The 19771-nt window shown below is 42.1% G+C and overlaps 1 protein-coding gene and 1 non-coding gene across 2 annotated transcripts in view; one reads left to right on the forward strand and one right to left on the reverse strand.

Moving 5' to 3' along the window:
- Positions 1–616: 616 nt before the first annotated feature.
- On the forward strand, positions 617–688 carry Trnaw-cca (transfer RNA tryptophan (anticodon CCA)). Its single transcript has one exon. It is a non-coding gene; the product is annotated as a tRNA-Trp (tRNA).
- A 2475-nt stretch (positions 689–3163) lies between these two features.
- The window catches only part of LOC106136634 (E3 ubiquitin-protein ligase UBR1), a 46981-nt gene continuing 30373 nt past the window's right edge, over positions 3164–19771 (reverse strand). Inside the window, exons 20-30 of the mRNA XM_060950432.1 lie at positions 17917–18083; positions 16866–17041; positions 16373–16461; positions 15503–15630; positions 14933–15043; positions 10907–11139; positions 9994–10243; positions 9061–9243; positions 7569–8582; positions 5370–6395; positions 3164–4913 (exon numbers count right to left, since the gene is read on the reverse strand). Of these exons, the coding sequence (XP_060806415.1) occupies positions 4767–4913; positions 5370–6395; positions 7569–8582; positions 9061–9243; positions 9994–10243; positions 10907–11139; positions 14933–15043; positions 15503–15630; positions 16373–16461; positions 16866–17041; positions 17917–18083 (3524 nt within the window). The 3' untranslated portion in view covers positions 3164–4766. The remainder of the gene's footprint in view (positions 4914–5369; positions 6396–7568; positions 8583–9060; positions 9244–9993; positions 10244–10906; positions 11140–14932; positions 15044–15502; positions 15631–16372; positions 16462–16865; positions 17042–17916; positions 18084–19771) is intronic.

Here is a 19771-nt window from a genome sequence, read left to right on the forward strand (position 1 = left end):
TGCTAGGTACTCCCCGCTGAAATGAACATACATATATACATTGGGCTCTGAATAAAACTGTCGACCGTAACAATAACATTAGTACCTATGACAATTTTCTAATCCAGGCCACATCCATACTAATGATACTAATACAATAGATTTTTACTTTTAAATTAGAACTCAATTGCTTACTAGTTTCGATTTTTTTTTGACGAAATTAAGTACAAATAATAATAAGGCTAGATATTTAGACGTAATACAGGCTACTTTGTTATGGTGAATTCCCAGGGGGGCAAAACCTTAGGAACCTTAAAGGATTAGGGTTATAGGATTTGTCCCGTTAAATTTAAAATTTTGAAAAAACAATTACCTGATATTATCTTTTTGTAGAGAAGTATATTTGCCATTTCACATATAACATCCGTTTGATATGATCCTACGGGGTTCATGTTGTACCAATAATTAAATTAGTGACTATTGTAGAAGTTAGAACTGAATTGTACAAAACGATAGGTATGCAATAAATACATTGAAATTGATTATATGATTAACGTTATCTTTATGTAATTTATCCTATTTACCTGAGACAGCATGTTTATATGTATAGATGTGAATTTTCGCAATTTACCACAGCGACTCCGTGGCGCAACGGTAGCGCGTCTGACTCCAGATCAGAAGGTTGCGTGTTCAAATCACGTCGGGGTCAAAGGTTTTTTTTTTTCATACGTTGTGAGGAAACAATTCTCATGTGACTTGTACTCCGGGCAGGACAACATATACGGGAACATGGGGTGGAATACGATAGGAAATTGTTTTATCGAGATCCTAAAATACCTTTTTCTGGGAGGTAATATGAACTACGTATTATATTGTCCTTTTGGTTCCTAAAGTTGTCAATTGAATAATTTTATAAACCTAATGAAAATATAAATTTTCGTAGATTGGTTTAAATATAGTAACGCCAAAAAGCTGAACGTGGCCGATCAGTCTTTTCAAGACTATTGGCTCTGTCTACCCCGCAAGGGATATAAATGTAACAACGTAAATAAATTAGGATTTTAGCGGGCAAAATCAAATAATATAACATTCAATTTACAAACTAATTTATTTGCTAACATTACATTAGTAACCACACGCGATCGAAAACAAATGTAAGTATTGATTGCACAAAATATTTAACAGAATATGCACGTTACAATTACCGTATTAATATCATCGATATAATGACTATAGTGAATATTTCGTAGTGTAATTCATCAGTAAAATAGTTTTATTTAACTGAAAAAAAATTAACGGGCAATATTATATAGAATTTAATACGTATTTTCAGTTACATAGTTAACATATAGTGTATAAACAGATCTGGTTTAACCAGTATATTTATTTTTTATTCACTATAGTCATAAATAATCACAGGCACAAGCCTCATCCGCCGCAGAGCGGCCAAACCATAGACTATGTACAATGGGCCACATAGAAAAGAGTACCACCTTCGAATTAAACTCACGATTGGATTAATTTTCCTATAATTTTACGTAGTTTATATAATAAAAAGCGTATGCGTGTACGAAACGCGCCTCAATTAAATCCTGGTGTCTTTTAATATGGCCCACTGTACATAAGAAAATTTTATAATATATATTTATATATACACAGCCCAAACTTGCTAGCTCCTAGACTATATAGTCCAGGAGCCGACAAGAGTCCCTGTAAAACAGCTATATAGTTACCAAATATTGTTTTACAGTACGTATCTCTGATTCTCGCTAATAATACATTCCTGAACAATTAGTTTCAAAACATAACTAATGATAAAATCTATAGTCTCTGTCTATAATATACAAAGTTAGATAGAGTTACATAACCAAAAATGACCTTATAAAAAGTGCCAATATCAATTATCAATATATTGCTATTTGGCATATAAGATTATAGCTCAGAATTATTATTTTCGTTTCGTTAACCAAACTAGTGGAAATTTAGGTCCACAAATGACTTGTTAAATTCAAGAAAAATACCTTAGAATTTATCTATCTGTCTTCTTCAATCTCTCACAATTCATTATGCCGTCTCGCTCACACAGTCGCATAGTGAGTTGGTTGATAGAGGCAATAATTTCTCGCACACAAAAAAGTAAGCTACTTTTTTCATGTCAAATTCAAATTGATATCGAAGTTTTTAAAGACCAGTGATAAATAAATTTTAAAACAACAACTACTTAGCTGCCAAAAAAAAAAACTGCTAAACTATTAAAATTCTTGCCAAAAACAAAATATTTTTTTTTGAGTCCTAAAAGGCGAATTTCTTCTTACTAACCTCACTTTACTATCTACAGAACCAACCTAATAAATTTAAATTTCAGACGCTATTTTTTAATTATGTATTTCTCTAAAAATTTTAAACATTACGAGACCAGCTCATTTTTACGATATTAAGATAAACAAAAGAGCATGAGCATAAAAAGACAAATATACTTCACACAAAAATCGTTACTATAAATACTTGATGCGGCCGACTTCTTTCCCTCCACTTTGCCTAACAATTATTTTATCAATAACAATTTGTATATTATTAATATATATAGAAGAAAATAAATTGACTGATTGACACATCAACGCACACAGCCCAAACCTCTCTCAAATCTCAAATCTACCTAGATCTCGCACTAGATCCAGCGGTTTGGGATTTCACGAAAATCCCGGGGGAATTATAGGAAGTTTCCCTTTAACGCGGGCGTACTTTTATAAGTAATAAAATATAACATTAGCACTGTTGCTTCTTGCACCGAATTGAAAAATTGACACATTACATTCAATTACATACTGACCAATCAGAGCGCAACATTATTTGCTAACTTAATCTGATTGGTTGATTTCTACAAGCGTTGTTTTGTGCATTGATTTTTAGCGGCCCTTACACTCAAATCAGATTTCTTACACTCAATTCAGAGGTTACACATGCATATTAATACTTTCTTTATTACTATGAACATAAAGTCAATTTTCTATTGTACAGATATTTTTTACAATGACTACAATAGTTTTATTGTATTAGTGAATTGAAATTATTCACTATATTAAAACCTGCTTTTACATACGTCTACCAAGCGGCCATGTTACATTGCTGTCTCGTATCAACCATGTCAGTAAGACAAGGACATATATAATGTGTTTTTTGTGAAAGGGCAGAACAGTGTCGATCTTTTCAACATAATGACTATAAGCTACTTTACATTCTTGGACTTTAAGGCGAAAACATGTCATTCAATTATGTTTGTCTTTACTATATCGTTATTATAATTAAATTGGTGTTATAACAATACTATAGCAAAACTAGCAATATTGAAACTATCATTATTATACATTATTCAATAATTTCATATTGTATTCGATCAATTAAACTATATCATAAAAGGCGTAAGGTGTTATTGCAACATTATGGACTCATTTTTACTATTTGGCAATGAAATTGAGAACTTTTGAGAAGGCTAAGACGAACGTACCTACCTTGTTCAAATCGGGGACGTTCTGGTGAAAGGTCAGGTCAAGAATACACTAAATTGACGAGTTAGCATAAAAATATTGATGCATGTAGATAAGCGAAAGAAGAAGTATGCAGGGAACCTGCCTATCTGCCTTCGGAAAAATAATAAAAACTAGCCAGAACTTTTTGATAATAATTCTTGCCAAGTCAACCAATCTAATATTTCATGTATCTGTATAGATTTGTGACATAAATGTCAAAAGACGCAGCAGCATTTAAGACGATGCATTGTCGGTGTTAGTATCACATCATGTTGGCAGTGTGGATATATGATGATGATCACATTTTTGTCATAGCGGCTTAACAGAAGAATGGCCTGTATGCAATCGACAAGGTTGTCCTTGCAAAATTTCGTGAAATCATTAACCACTGAGCTACCGAACCCGCTTCTGCCGCGGGAAATCAATTTTTTGAGCGGGAACAGAGTATTACCAAACTTGTAGTAATGCAAATAGAATAAAAAACGTGACCGTGGTAGAGCGAGCACTGATCAGAACTTAAGCAGTTGAGGCCAGTGCAGTGATCAGGCAGCTGAGGAGTTAATAAGAATGATTGTAGCTAAAGAAGTAGAAAGATGTACCCTCTGCCTTCAGGAAAGAGGAGTGGTGGTTCTATTCTTATAAGTGGTAGAAGTATTTGACCCGTAAGCAGATTAATGAACGTGGGCGAAGCAAGGGAAATATGTAATAATCGTGGTAAATGGAAAGGTGAGTACCGATTTTTCCTTCGTAGAAGATTTCATGAAAAATAAGCTGTGCCCGCGACTTCGTACGCGTGGAATAGTTATTTTGGGCATCATTGAAGCCCTCAAGGATGAATGATTTACCCCGTTTTGTTTTCACATTTTCTTTTATTTCTTCGCTCCTTATAGTTGCAGCGTGATGTTATATAATAAATGGTCTATTCAACATAAAAATATTTTTTCAATTCGAACCAGTAGTTCCTAATATTAGCGCGTTCAGCTTTATAATATTAACATATAGATAACCTTTTGAAAAGATCGATAAATGAATACGGACGAATAAAAAAGTGTGAAGAGAAGAAAGAGAAGATGTCGCGTGCGCATCAGACCCACATACGTCACACTTACACCCGCCGCAGCCGCGCAATGACATGTACTGTCGCTCAACCTTTTGAAAAGATCGATAAATGAATACAGACGAATAAAAAAGTGTGAATGCTAATGTCGCCTGCGCATCAGACCTACAAACGTCACACGTCCCACTCACCCGGCCGCGCGATCACATGTTCTGCCAGGGCGGCGCGACGAGCATGCTGGCGTCGAGCGCGCGCGCGATGTGCTCGTGCGTGCCGTGGCTCAGCCACAGCGCGCGCAGCTTCTCGTAGCGCGCCGCGCACAGCCGCAGCGGGTTGCCGCGCCGCAGGCCCTGCACATTGGTATTTATATATTCTGAATCGATAAAATTGTTAATGTTAATAAATTCCTTTCTTCTAATATAGTAAATACTTTATACAGGGTGACATTTAAAACAACTGCATCCTTTTAAACATAGACTATACCCATGCTTCTGAGCTGTTTAAGCCTATTTTTATTTAAATTAAACGTTATCATTTTCACATTTAAAAAAACCCTCAAAAACTACGTCACACGCTTTATTAAAGACCAATACTACAAAAAGAAATTAAAACTAAACATGTAAATGTCTGAAAAATTTATTATTTTTCTAGTATCAAGATCAAGTAAAGTACAGAGTTGTCGAGATCGCTCAGCTGAATGAATTGTGTCGTTGACCCCTGAATCTTACGCGTCGCTTTTCCGCCGGCCAGGGTGATATTTTCTGCTCGCAGTGCGCACGCGCAGCAGCCTGTGTACACACAGTTACCTGGTCGGTCTCGCCGTAGCGGTCGAGGTAGGGCGCGGGCAGCATGGCGCCGCGGGCGGGCGCGGCCAGCAGCATGAGCTCGCAGTGCGCACGCGCAGCAGCCTGTGTACACACAGTTACCTGGTCGGTCTCGCCGTAGCGGTCGAGGTAGGGCGCGGGCAGCATGGCGCCGCGGGCGGGCGCGGCCAGCAGCATGAGCTCGCAGTGCGCACGCGCAGCAGCCTGTGTACACACAGTTACCTGGTCGGTCTCGCCGTAGCGGTCGAGGTAGGGCGCGGGCAGCATGGCGCCGCGGGCGGGCGCGGCCAGCAGCATGAGCTCGCAGTGCGCACGCGCAGCAGCCTGTGTACACACAGTTACCTGGTCGGTCTCGCCGTAGCGGTCGAGGTAGGGCGCGGGCAGCATGGCGCCGCGGGCGGGCGCGGCCAGCAGCATGAGCTCGCAGTGCGCACGCGCAGCAGCCTGTGTACACACAGTTACCTGGTCGGTCTCGCCGTAGCGGTCGAGGTAGGGCGCGGGCAGCATGGCGCCGCGGGCGGGCGCGGCCAGCAGCATGAGCTCGCAGTGCGCACGCGCAGCAGCCTGTGTACACACAGTTACCTGGTCGGTCTCGCCGTAGCGGTCGAGGTAGGGCGCGGGCAGCATGGCGCCGCGGGCGGGCGCGGCCAGCAGCATGAGCTCGCAGTGCGCACGCGCAGCAGCCTGTGTACACACAGTTACCTGGTCGGTCTCGCCGTAGCGGTCGAGGTAGGGCGCGGGCAGCATGGCGCCGCGGGCGGGCGCGGCCAGCAGCATGAGCTCGCAGTGCGCACGCGCAGCAGCCTGTGTACACACAGTTACCTGGTCGGTCTCGCCGTAGCGGTCGAGGTAGGGCGCGGGCAGCATGGCGCCGCGGGCGGGCGCGGCCAGCAGCATGAGCTCGCAGTCGCGCACGCGCAGCAGCACGCCGGCGCCGGCGCCGCACTGGAGCGCGTGAGCGACGCCCGCGCCCACGTGCTCCGTGCCCATTGTGTTGCCCCTCCCCGGCTTCAAATTCCAACAATTTCAAGTTATATTTACAAACAAAATATACGCAAAACAAAAAAATAAACGATAACTTCATTTCCTGCAGAAATTAAGAGTAATCCACTCTTAATGCACCCTAAGACAGAATAACATACATGCCAAATTTCAAATCACTTGTGCAATGCATTGATATGTCAAATCAATCAGTTATTACCTAACGATGTTACTTTTCAACCTATAAATTGTTTATTGCTTACAATTTAAAGGAAATTAGTTTCCCAAACTTATCACTACTAAAATCTTAAATCTTAAATGTAGAACTAATTATTTCAATACCAATATAATAATAAATAAAGATAAAATAAAATATGTACACACTGTACAAATTGTCAACACCATGTCAAAAATACACAAGCATAGAGGCCATTATGTCAAGTTTCATTATCAGTTGCCAGTCTGTTTCTCAATCATGCAAGATAGGTCGTTAATATATACCAGAAAGACGAAAGGTCCCACAATGGAACCTTGCGGTACCCTATTTTCAACTTCGCTCCTTTCGATTTTGAAAAATTTAAATCTACCGTCTGTAATCTATCACTAATATATGATTCAATTAGTTCCAACGGCAGTAGTGTCAAACCCGAAATGAGCGAGCTTGAGCAGAAGAGTTCTTTGATCTACGCAATCAAATGCTTTAGTCAGATCGCAAAACACTCCGATGGCAACTTATGAGTCGTCAACAGGAGCTGTAGTGCGTCATACATTTCAATAAGGTAAGTGTAACCCATTTTGAAATATAATGATAATGCATACTCGCACAGACGAGAACGCATGAGTATTTTTTCTGTACTACACAATATATTAACCTTTCTAGGGTAAAAAACTCTAAACGTAAGCTTTTGCTATAACGCTACTTTCCTAATATCAAGTCGTTTTTTATTAAGTCTCTCTATCAGCATGCAGTTTCCAGCTGCAATCTCCGCCACTATAATTCTGGTCCTGCAATCCGCCATACGTCTTCGCAATTTGACGTAGTCACCAAAATACACATATATATAATCACGTCTATATCCATTGCGGGGTAGACAGAGCCAACAGTCTTGTTAAGACTGATAGGCCACGTACAGCTATTTGGTTTTAAGATAAATTGTCACCGAAATAATAACAATAATAAAATAAAATTAACAATCTCACCTTCCGTATTTCAGTCTGGCAGCAGTAACTCTGCGAGCACAGTATCTGTCCGCAAACGAGGCACATTGTCGGATACTTGCTATCTTCCCTCTCAGAATTAGGACACGAGAACTCCGACACCACGTTCATTAGTTCCGAAAAGTCTTCAGGCAACGGTATCAACTTCGGAGGCTCACTCGGCTCAACCACTATGTGGCTCGCGATCTCATTATTGAACCAATCGTTTGACATATCCGACCATTCCCTAGCCTTCTTTCTGGCCAGGGGGCAGTCTATCAACTCTTTGAACGTCAACGGCATGTCTAAATAACCGCACATGATGTCCCAAGTGTCACCGTCGACTGTCGTCAATTCCGTGGGCGGTATTACGTCGCTTAAGAAGTGATAGAACAGACAACAGCATCGCAGAAACGTTCTGCACTGCCCTTTGACTTTGTCCCACACATCAGACGGGTTAAGGTCTTCAATGTCCAAATTGCCCCTGCGCAGTTCCTTCATGATTGTCAACAAATTTTCTAAATCAAGTCTGGGTTGTTTGTCCACACTCTCCCCTTCGTCCATGGGCACGCTTTTGCAATCCGACACGTCTAAAACTATCAGCGCCCTCGTTATGGTCGCCCTGAAGGCTTGTAATGTGATTTGCCTCGCCAAATGCGTGGGTCTCGCCGGCCCGGCCGGTTTGGAGAAAAGGCACGGTACGGTTAACACTAGCGCGATTAAAGTTCCGAATGGTTCGTGGGTTAATGGCGAGGTTGCTTCTAGAGTGTTCAGGGAGCTTAATGCGTGGTGCGCTAGATGTTTAGGCTGCGACCACAGTGACGGTATGGCCGCGGCGAGCCGTATTAACACTTGTAACGCGTCTCTATGCCTGGCGGGAATCTCTCCGAGTAGGGGCCTGGATTCAGCTTGCAGGACCGAGTTGGTGCTGAGTATGGTGTAGGCGGTGGCCCGGTATAGAGCGGCGATGGACACCATACCGCCGGTTTCCGATAGACCGCACAGACCGGGCAATTTCTGGAAAGATTTATCTTTTGATTGGGAAAATGACAATTACAAATAATCATTGATCACTTTATCAGAAGCCATGTCTTTTGACAAACAATTTTTTTTATAAGGCGGGCGAATTATTAATCTGATATGAATCCTTCTTGATTTCCATTTTACCACGTGTTTCCATAATCAATAAAACAAAAGCAAAGTTGAATTTTATCACAAAATAAGTTCAACATTCGTCAATCATTATGGAATATAGAGGAGATCATCTGCTTAAAGAATATATTTTCACGAAATGTTCTAAGCTCAAAAAGCTAGTGCTCACCAAATGTGTTATGAGCGACTTGATTATATCTTAATAGCTCGAGATATCACTCTAATTACACACACACTAAAAACTCCTAAAAAACAACATGATACTGTGTCGTCAATTTCATTAAACGAACATTTTTTTTCTGGTGAATTGTCATTGTCTGAAAAATCTAACCAAACGACTTACACTAGCGAAGTTCTCGATGAGCGACTTGGTCATGTCGTTGTAGACGGGGATGTCGCCTTGGAAGTGCACCAGGAACTCCTGGGGCAGCAGGTTCTCCGAGTGGGTGGACACGTACACCTCGCACTCTTCAGCCGTCTCCTCCTCCATATCCGATGACATCGCTCCTACGCTCTTGGCTCGCGCCTGGAATAAATTATTAATCAATCCACACATATAATTTTTAACAGAGAAAAATTTTGTATTTTTGTAATGAAAAATCTCAAAAACTAATAAATCAACATAGATGCATATGATCACGTCTTTATCCCTTACGGGGTAGACAGAGCCAACAGTCTTGAAAAGGCTGATAGGCCACATTCAGCTGTTTGGCCTAATGATAGAATTGAGATTCAAATAGTGACGGGTTGCTAGCCCATCGCCTAAAAGAAGAATCCCAAGTTTATAAGCCTGTCCCTTAGTCGCCTCGCCAATAAATCAATGTTGATAAAATTTTATACACAGTCGGAAATAGGCCACGGGAGGGAAGTCCCGCGTTAAACCGTTTCTTCATTTTCTTCAGAAATCGCAGTCTCTCGCATCTGATGCTTTGCCTTCCATATAAAGGCTACGGAGTCTTCTCCACGTTCTTCAGAGATCGTTTGTTTTGTTTGTAATATCTTTATTGCATAAAAATTTACACAGTAACAAGAAAATAGTGAGTACATAGGTAGTTATAAAAGAAACAAATCGTTTTGGCAGGCTGTCTTCCTGACAGCAGACACAGGTACTGCCTAAAGTTTCTTCAGAGAGAGTGCGTGGGAGGGTGGTGTTAAGCAGGAGGAAGAAAGAAAATGGTTAACCAAAAAGGGTAAACGCATAATGAGACTTAATAACTTCACCTCGAAGAACTCTAAGACACGCACGACAGTATACATGCAGAAAAAAAAAACTTACTTGACAATGCATCTCCTCACAGAACTCCGTACAAACATGTACCGCTTCCGAATAAACTTGATGCTTCAACTTCAATATCAGCGCCACAGATTCAGCGTACGTCTCCTCGGACAGTGGTGGGGGGGAGCCGGCCAGGAGTGGGGGGGCGGGCAGCAGCGGCAAGGCAGTGTTGCACAGTCTCTCGCAGAGCGGACACAGGTATTCTTTCTTCTCCACGTCGAACGCGGCCGGTTGACGGAGACGGTATAATCTTTGGAAAGATAATTCGTCACATAACAATGTAAATTTTCTTCTTAATCAACGGATCTCTTAACGTGTTATGATATATTCTCTATATCTCTCTCATCTTGGCGTGTTTTCAGTTCTACGTTCGACCATTATGCTCTTCGTCTATTTGCAAATTAAGTATTGTATACAAAATATAAGAATGCTAGCAGGTATTGGGTGGCCTGGTCATCTGTGAGACAGGTTTTTAGGATACCTACTTCAGGCATCAGTCCTACACAACAATCCTATTTAGGATATACCTAACCCTAGCTCTTACTAATATAAATTTTTAAATGTTCTAAAAAGAGAAATGAGCTGAATAATAATATATAGATAGATAACCTCTTTATTGCATCATAAGAAAAAAAAATAGAAAAAAAACAGGTAATGAGGTATAAAGGCTACAAAGTACAAAGTAATATATACGAAACAGATTACACAGATTTATTAACAGCAGTGCTAGGAAGTCTATGTTATTGTTGCTTCTTTAAAAAAAATTTAGTCATATCGTAAGAAGATTTCACAGCGGTCAGACAAATGTAACTACCCGACATTATAAAGAAAAAAAAAAACAGAAATTTTACGTACTTCGAAATTCATGTCCCGTCTTGCTCTGACCACTTCCACTCAAGCACGTTCACATTACCTGCTGTTCTCCTTGTCCAGCACGTTGTCCAGGTACTTGCGCCAGCAGCGCGCGTGCAGCGCGTGCCCGCAGCCCGACACGTGCGGCTGCGCGCCCACGCCCGCCGGCAGCCACGCGGCGCGCCATGCTGACGGTACCACGCCGCTGCAGCCCACCCGCGCGCGGTTCAGCACGGTGGACTGTTGTGCGAACGCTACCAGCACCAGCGGGGACCCGGCCGCTTCCACGCGCGCCTACAAACAGTCACGAACAAACGTTGACCGACTCATTGATACTATGTGTTCTCAACGCGCGTGATGCTGACGGTACCACGCCGCTGCAGCCCACCCGCGCGCGGTTCAGCACGGTGGACTGTTGTGCGAACGCTACCAGCACCAGCGGGGACCCGGCCGCTTCCACGCGCGCCTACAAACAGTCACGAACAAACGTTGACCGACTCATTGATACTATGTGTTCTCAACGCGCGTGATGCTGACGGTACCACGCCGCTGCAGCCCACCCGCGCGCGGTTCAGCACGGTGGACTGTTGTGCGAACGCTACCAGCACCAGCGGGGACCCGGCCGCTTCCACGCGCGCCTACAAACAGTCACGAACAAACGTTGACCGACTCATTGATACTATGTGTTCTCAACGCGCGTGATGCTGACGGTACCACGCCGTTGGAGCCCACTCGCGCTCGTTCAGTACGGTAGATTGTTTGGCGAACGCTACAAGCACTAACAGAGATTTGGCTGCTTCCACACGCGCCTTGAAACACAAAAATCTGATGTTGTTTTTAGTCATTGTCCTCAGGTTAATATTGCAAATTGTTACATGATAATTATGAGCATACGCCATGGCACTACGCCGGCGAAACAGTGCTAGAAACAACAGGACGTTCAATATGGTGGATGCGAACACTATTAGGAGAAAAAGAGATACGGCCGGTACGTTAACACATTGACGTTTTAATCAAATTGAAACTAGATTAATACTATACAACATAACATATAGTCATGTCTGTATCACAGCTTTAGACTACTAGTAGGCCATGTGAGGTATGTATTTAGAGTATTCTATGCGAAGTATGTATGTAGACTATGCTACGCGAGGTATATAGAGCAGGCCACGTTAGATCTGTATTTAAAGCAGGCCATGTGAGGTATGTATGTAGATTAAGCCATGTTAGATACGTATGAAGAGCTGGCGGTGTGAGTTATGTATGTAGAGCAGCCATGTGAGGTACATAATATAGAGTATGCTACGCGAGGTATGTATGTAGAATGCTACGCGAGGTATGTCTGTAGAATGCTACGCGAGGTATGTATGTAGGATGCTACGCGAGGTATGTCTGTAGAGTATGCTACGCGAGGTATGTATGTAGAATGTTACGCGAGGTATGTATGTAGAATGCTACGCGAGGTACGTATGTAGAATGCTACGCGAGGTACATATGTATAGTATGCTACGCGAGGTATGTATGTAGAGTATGCTACGCGAGGTATGTCTGTAGAATGCTACGCGAGGTATGTCTGTAGAATGCTACGCGAGGTATGTATGTAGAATGCTACGCGAGGTATGTATGTAGAATGCTACGCGAGGTACGTATGTAGAGTATGCTACGCGAGGTATGTCTGTAGAATGCTACACGAGGTATGTCTGTAGAATGCTACGCGAGGTATGTATGTAGAATGCTACGCGAGGTATGTATGTAGAGTATGCTACGCGAGGTATGTCTGTAGAATGCTACGCGAGGTATGTATGTAGAATGCTACGCGAGGTATGTACGTAGAATGCTACGCGAGGTATGTATGTAGGATGCTACGCGAGGTATGTATGTAGAATGCTACGCGAGGTATGTATGTAGAATGCTACGCGAGGTATGTATGTAGGATGCTACGCGAGGTATGTATGTAGAATGCTACGCGAGGTATGTATGTAGAATGCTACGCGAGGTATGTATGTAGAATGCTACGCGAGGTATGTATGTAGAATGCTACGCGAGGTACGTATGTAGAATGCTACGCGAAGTATGTCTGTAGCGCAGGCCGTGTGAGGCACGTGTGTACGTGTGTAGGTGTGTACGTGTGTAGGTGTGTACGTGTGTAGGTGTGTACGTGTGTACGTGTGTACGTGTGTAGGTGTGTACGTGTGTAGGTGTGTACGTGTGTAGGTGTGTACGTGTGTAGGTGTGTACGTGTGTACGTGTGTAGGCGTGTGGAGCGCCGCACCTCCTCCTGGCACAAACAGTCACGAACAAACGTTGACCGACTCATTGATACTATGTGTTCTCAACGCGCGTGATGCTGACGGTACCACGCCGCTGCAGCCCACCCGCGCGCGGTTCAGCACGGTGGACTGTTGTGCGAACGCTACCAGCACCAGCGGGGACCCGGCCGCTTCCACGCGCGCCTACAAACAGTCACGAACAAACGTTGACCGACTCATTGATACTATGTGTTCTCAACGCGCGTGATGCTGACGGTACCACGCCGTTGGAGCCCACTCGCGCTCGTTCAGTACGGTAGATTGTTTGGCGAACGCTACAAGCACTAACAGAGATTTGGCTGCTTCCACACGCGCCTTGAAACACAAAAATCTGATGTTGTTTTTAGTCATTGTCCTCAGGTTAATATTGCAAATTGTTACATGATAATTATGAGCATACGCCATGGCACTACGCCGGCGAAACAGTGCTAGAAACAACAGGACGTTCAATATGGTGGATGCGAACACTATTAGGAGAAAAAGAGATACGGCCGGTACGTTAACACATTGACGTTTTAATCAAATTGAAACTAGATTAATACTATACAACATAACATATAGTCATGTCTGTATCACAGCTTTAGACTACTAGTAGGCCATGTGAGGTATGTATTTAGAGTATTCTATGCGAAGTATGTATGTAGACTATGCTACGCGAGGTATATAGAGCAGGCCACGTTAGATCTGTATTTAAAGCAGGCCATGTGAGGTATGTATGTAGATTAAGCCATGTTAGATACGTATGAAGAGCTGGCGGTGTGAGTTATGTATGTAGAGCAGCCATGTGAGGTACATAATATAGAGTATGCTACGCGAGGTATGTATGTAGAATGCTACGCGAGGTATGTCTGTAGAATGCTACGCGAGGTATGTATGTAGGATGCTACGCGAGGTATGTCTGTAGAGTATGCTACGCGAGGTATGTATGTAGAATGTTACGCGAGGTATGTATGTAGAATGCTACGCGAGGTACGTATGTAGAATGCTACGCGAGGTACATATGTATAGTATGCTACGCGAGGTATGTATGTAGAGTATGCTACGCGAGGTATGTCTGTAGAATGCTACGCGAGGTATGTCTGTAGAATGCTACGCGAGGTATGTATGTAGAATGCTACGCGAGGTATGTATGTAGAATGCTACGCGAGGTACGTATGTAGAGTATGCTACGCGAGGTATGTCTGTAGAATGCTACACGAGGTATGTCTGTAGAATGCTACGCGAGGTATGTATGTAGAATGCTACGCGAGGTATGTATGTAGAGTATGCTACGCGAGGTATGTCTGTAGAATGCTACGCGAGGTATGTATGTAGAATGCTACGCGAGGTATGTACGTAGAATGCTACGCGAGGTATGTATGTAGGATGCTACGCGAGGTATGTATGTAGAATGCTACGCGAGGTATGTATGTAGAATGCTACGCGAGGTATGTATGTAGGATGCTACGCGAGGTATGTATGTAGAATGCTACGCGAGGTATGTATGTAGAATGCTACGCGAGGTATGTATGTAGAATGCTACGCGAGGTATGTATGTAGAATGCTACGCGAGGTACGTATGTAGAATGCTACGCGAAGTATGTCTGTAGCGCAGGCCGTGTGAGGCACGTGTGTACGTGTGTAGGTGTGTACGTGTGTAGGTGTGTACGTGTGTAGGTGTGTACGTGTGTACGTGTGTACGTGTGTAGGTGTGTACGTGTGTAGGTGTGTACGTGTGTAGGTGTGTACGTGTGTAGGTGTGTACGTGTGTACGTGTGTAGGCGTGTGGAGCGCCGCACCTCCTCCTGGCACATGATGCAGACGCGCGCGGGCTGCGCGGCGCCGCCGCCCCACACGCCCAGCGCCGCGCCCCGCGGCAGCGCGCGCTGCTCCTGCTCCTCCCGGGTCACCTGCGCGAAGAACGTACACACATTGTTCTAATGTTGGTCGCATTGCAGCGTTATTTAAACAGTTGTTTTGCCGTGTAGTTCCCGGATTGAAAAAAAAAATAGGACTTTCCTTCCCATGGATGTCGTAGGAGGCGACTAAGGGATAGGCTTATAAATTTGGGATTATTTGTTTTCGGCGAATGGGCTAGCAACCTGTCGCTATTTGAATCCCATTTCTATCATTAAGCCAAACGAATAAAACGATATCTATGGGAAAGAGACGGAGTGGTCCTATTCTTTTTTGTATTGGTACCCGGGAATTACACGGCACATTTCAAGTATATTAAACATTAAACATAAAATCCAAATATAAAAAAAAAATCGTACTTTAAATATGACTAATTATAAATCTAATTGAATCAAAACTAATATAAACTAGTTTAAATTCTTATATTAGGTAGGTCAAATGGTACACTATACCTCAGTAGTTGTCTCCTCGAAAAGCGTAGCGTTGTTCGATATGAAGTTGTTCATTTGCGTCTTCATTTGCGCCATCAGTTTAGCGCGCCGTTCCGCGGCCAACTTCGCTCGGCGTGCCTTCTCCGCCTCTGAAAGTTTTACCACATTAAGAAATAGTAATCCTATTGAGTGAAGTATAATCAGAAAAGAAAAAAAAAGCCCTGTCTGTATTTGAATCTCCATTCTATCATTAAGTCAAACAGCTAAATGTGGCCTATCAGTCTTTTCAAGACTGTTGGCTCTGTCTACCCCGCAAGGGAAACAGACGTGATTATATGTATGTACGTATAACTTAAATTCATTGAAATGTAAAATGACCTGAAAAATGCCTGCGATGGCTTTTATTTTGAATGTCATTTTGATTTTGAGCAACACATATCCCAACAAAGGTCTATATAAAATTAAATGGCGAAGTCCACATGTGTTTAATCAATATAAATCTTTCAAGTTCTAAATGGAGTCTTGACTTCGACGGTATCCGAATGAAACCGCGAACAAAGGCTAGTTCGGGAGATAAGTAAAAATTAAACTTCGGCTGCCTGCACATATTATTTAGAGGTGTAATTTAGCTAATTCTGCGTTGCAGAATATTAGTTTCAGAATTCCTATTCCCAGCGGCAGCGGTAAGCTATTCTTAGTTGATTTTATTTACAAATTCCTGCCATGTAATTAACCCTTTTTATAATATAAGTACATCACTTTAGGGCACTATAGGTCTTTAAATTGTACTCATAGTTTATGTTAATTTCTATTTGTAAACAACTGTTTGTTGCCTAAATAAAGATAAAAAAAATAAAATAAAATAAAATAGACGTGAAGTAAGTTACTTGCCTGCTGTTTCCTCGGCCGCCGGTTTCTCTTCTTGGTCGGTCTCCATGTTAACACCGTCTTCAGTCTCATCGGTGTGCCCGAGCAGTTTTCTGTGAGATGTTATCCATTTTTAAATAACAAGATTAGAATTAATAGATTAGATAGATTTAGATGTTTAAGACTGTTTGAAAATAATTTCGAAAAAGTCGAAATTCAGGGATATGTCGTAAAAGGCGAGTAAGGAATTGGTTTATAAACTTGGGATTCTTCTTTTAGGCGATGGGCTAGCAACCTGTCACTATTTGAATCTCAATTCTATCAGAAAGCCAAACAGCTCAGCGTGGCCTTTCGGTCTTTTCAAGACTATTGGCTCTGTCTACCCCGTAAGGGATATAGACGTGATGATATGTATGTATGTATGTATTCAGGGATATTTAAGAACAAAAACTTGGTGTTCCCCAAGGCACTATACTAGGTCCCTTCGTAAATCGAATATATATTTTTTTAAACTTACCTCATCTTCTGAAGCAACCATCTCGCCAAGTGCCTATGGGCATCGACCCTAGGACTGTTAACCAGCTGTTGCAGCATCGTCAACAATCCACTGCGTTCGGCGCTCTCGGCAAACGCCAGGAATTCGTAATGGCCGCTCTCCTCGTCTCGGATAGCGTAGCCCATTAGATGTAGCGCCTGTAATAAATGTTTTTAAAGGAATAAACTCTAGTTTATTCCTAATAATACTATCTCTAACTAACTTAAATATGCTCAAACTAGAGTTTGAGCATATTTAAGTTACTTAGAGATGAACATACATACATACATATGGTCACGTCTATATCCCTTGCGGGGTAGACAGAGCCAACAGTCTTGAAAGTCTGAATGGCCACGTTCAGCTATTTGGCTTAACGATAGAATTGAGATCCAACTAGTGACAGGTTGCTAGCACATCGCCTAAAAAAGAATCCCAAGTTTGTAAGCCTATCCCTTAGTCGCTTTTTACGACATCAATGGGAAAAAGATGGAGTGGTCCTATTCTTTTTTGTATTGGTGCCGGGAGCCACACGGCACGAAGATGAAAATATATATATAAATCTTTTCTATAGGTATATTAACTTAGAATACGCACGCGATTTCAGCCCGCGTGATTCGATATATTAATTTTCGTTCGGCTGCATATTTAGAACATCCAACTAAATTTGAAAGCTCTAGACCTCATGCTATGCGTAGATATGATAGTCAATTAGTCCGTCAATGTCGTCTTTTATTAAAGGCTTTTATTTAGTTTGACTTGTATGTTAACAATATAAACCTAGGATATCATATGAATTTATAGAAAATATAACATTTGTAAAAAGAGAACCGCCTCCAATCGATATCCTCCTTTTTTGAAGTCGATTAAATTCCCTAAACCTTCTCATAGGCGTAATAAACATTTTCCTGAAAACGGCATCAAAAACTTTCAGTTAAAACGCAAAACAATCGCGCAAACAAACATACCTACATACATACAGCTCAAACTGACAACCACCATTTTGTTTTCGAAGGCGATCATACATTATCATTACCTTATGCACTTGCGTCTCCGAAAATGATCTGGCACGCAAATCGAGCGCCCTCCCCAACACGCACTTCAACACGTGCAGAGCCGCGTCGCTCTGCAGCAAGCTCGCGAGCAACGTGAACGGCGGCGACAGTTTGGGGAGCACTGGCGGCGGACAACACTCGGGTAGGCCTGGCAATATTATGATGACACTTTGTATTTATTTATTAGTCATCATTCCGTTGATGTTTTGGACAAAGGTGCGGTTAAATAAATAAATATATACGGGACAAATAACACTGAGTTAGCCTCGAAGTAAGATCGAGACTTGTGATACGAGATACTAAAGTTAAAATAATAAATAAATAAATATACATATATATATATACGGGACAAATTACATTGATACATTACATAATTATTAAGTGAGCCTCGAAGTGAGTTCGAGACTTGTGTAACGAGATACTACTCAACGATACTAGTTTTTGTATAATAGTTATATACGAGGTGTGTTCAAAAAGTATCGCGAATTTTGTGTTTTTTCAAAAATTATTTATTTATTCATGAATATTTATTTTGTCCCCTTCAAAGTAATCCCCATGAGATATTATACACTTGTGCCAACGGATTTTCCAATCTTCGAAGCACTTCAAAAAATCATTTTTTTTTATCTTGTTCAACTCCTCCTTCGATGCCGTCTTTATCTCGTCAAGCGTAGCGTAACGTCGTCCTTTCATGGGCCTCTTCAGTTTAGGGAACAAGAAAAAGTCACAGGGGGCCAGATCTGGGGAATACGGTGGCTGCGGCATCATTAGTGTGTTGTTTTTGGCCAAAAAGTCGCGCACAAGCAACGATGTGTGAGCAGGGGCGTTATCGTGGTGCAAAAGCCAATTTTTGTTCTTCCACAAATCCAGGCGTCTCATGCCCAAATCATTGATAAAAATCGAATGGCACGAGCCAATCGATATGTTTAGGTCCTCAGCAACTTCTCTAACGGTGATTCGACGATTGGCCAATACCATTTTCTCCACTTCATTAATTTTTTCGTCTGTTGTTGAAGTGCTCGGGCGTCCGGCACGCTCTTCGTCGTTCACATCTTCTCGGCCTTCTGAGAACATTTTGTACCACCGATAAACGTTGCTTCGGTCTAAGGTAGCTTCTCCGTATGCCACAGTCAACATTCGGAATGCATCCGCGCACTTAATTTCGTTTTTCACACAAAATTTGATACAGGTTCTTTGATCCATTTTTTTGAATAGGTAAAAATCGAAGACGATCCAAAACACGTGCAAGCAAAGCAGCTGTCAACAATTAAGTGAACATTCAAAATGGCCGAGCTTGTCGGCATAAGTGAGAGACATGAGTACCAACATAACGCCACAAAAAAATCGAAATTCGAATATACGTAACCCGCGAAAATTCAAAATTCGCGATACTTTTTGAACACACCTCGTAACTTAACATCCAAGACCCAGGCCAATCAGAAAAAGTTCTTTTCTCATCATGCCCTGGCCAGGATTCGAACCCGAGGCCGCCGGTCAAATGGTACCCAAAATTAAAGAAATGCATGAAATGCTTTACAAATGTATGTATTAATTATAAAATATAGTATCGTTGAGTTAGTATCTCGTAAAACAAGTCTCGAACTAACTTCGAGGCTAACTCAATAATTATGTAATGTATCAATGTAATTTGTCCCGTATATACATTTATTTATTTATTATTTTTACTTAACTTAATTTTAACTTTAATACCCGAAACCGTCGAGCTTGCATGAAGCGAGTTATGAATGTGGATGAAGCGAAGGAAGTATGCAGAGATCGTGGCAAGTGGAACGAGGTAGTCTCTGCCTACCCCTCCGGGAAAGAGGCGTGATTATA

This window comes from Amyelois transitella, chromosome 21, assembly GCF_032362555.1.
Source record: "Amyelois transitella isolate CPQ chromosome 21, ilAmyTran1.1, whole genome shotgun sequence".
NCBI classification, from domain to species: Eukaryota; Metazoa; Arthropoda; class Insecta; order Lepidoptera; family Pyralidae; genus Amyelois; species Amyelois transitella.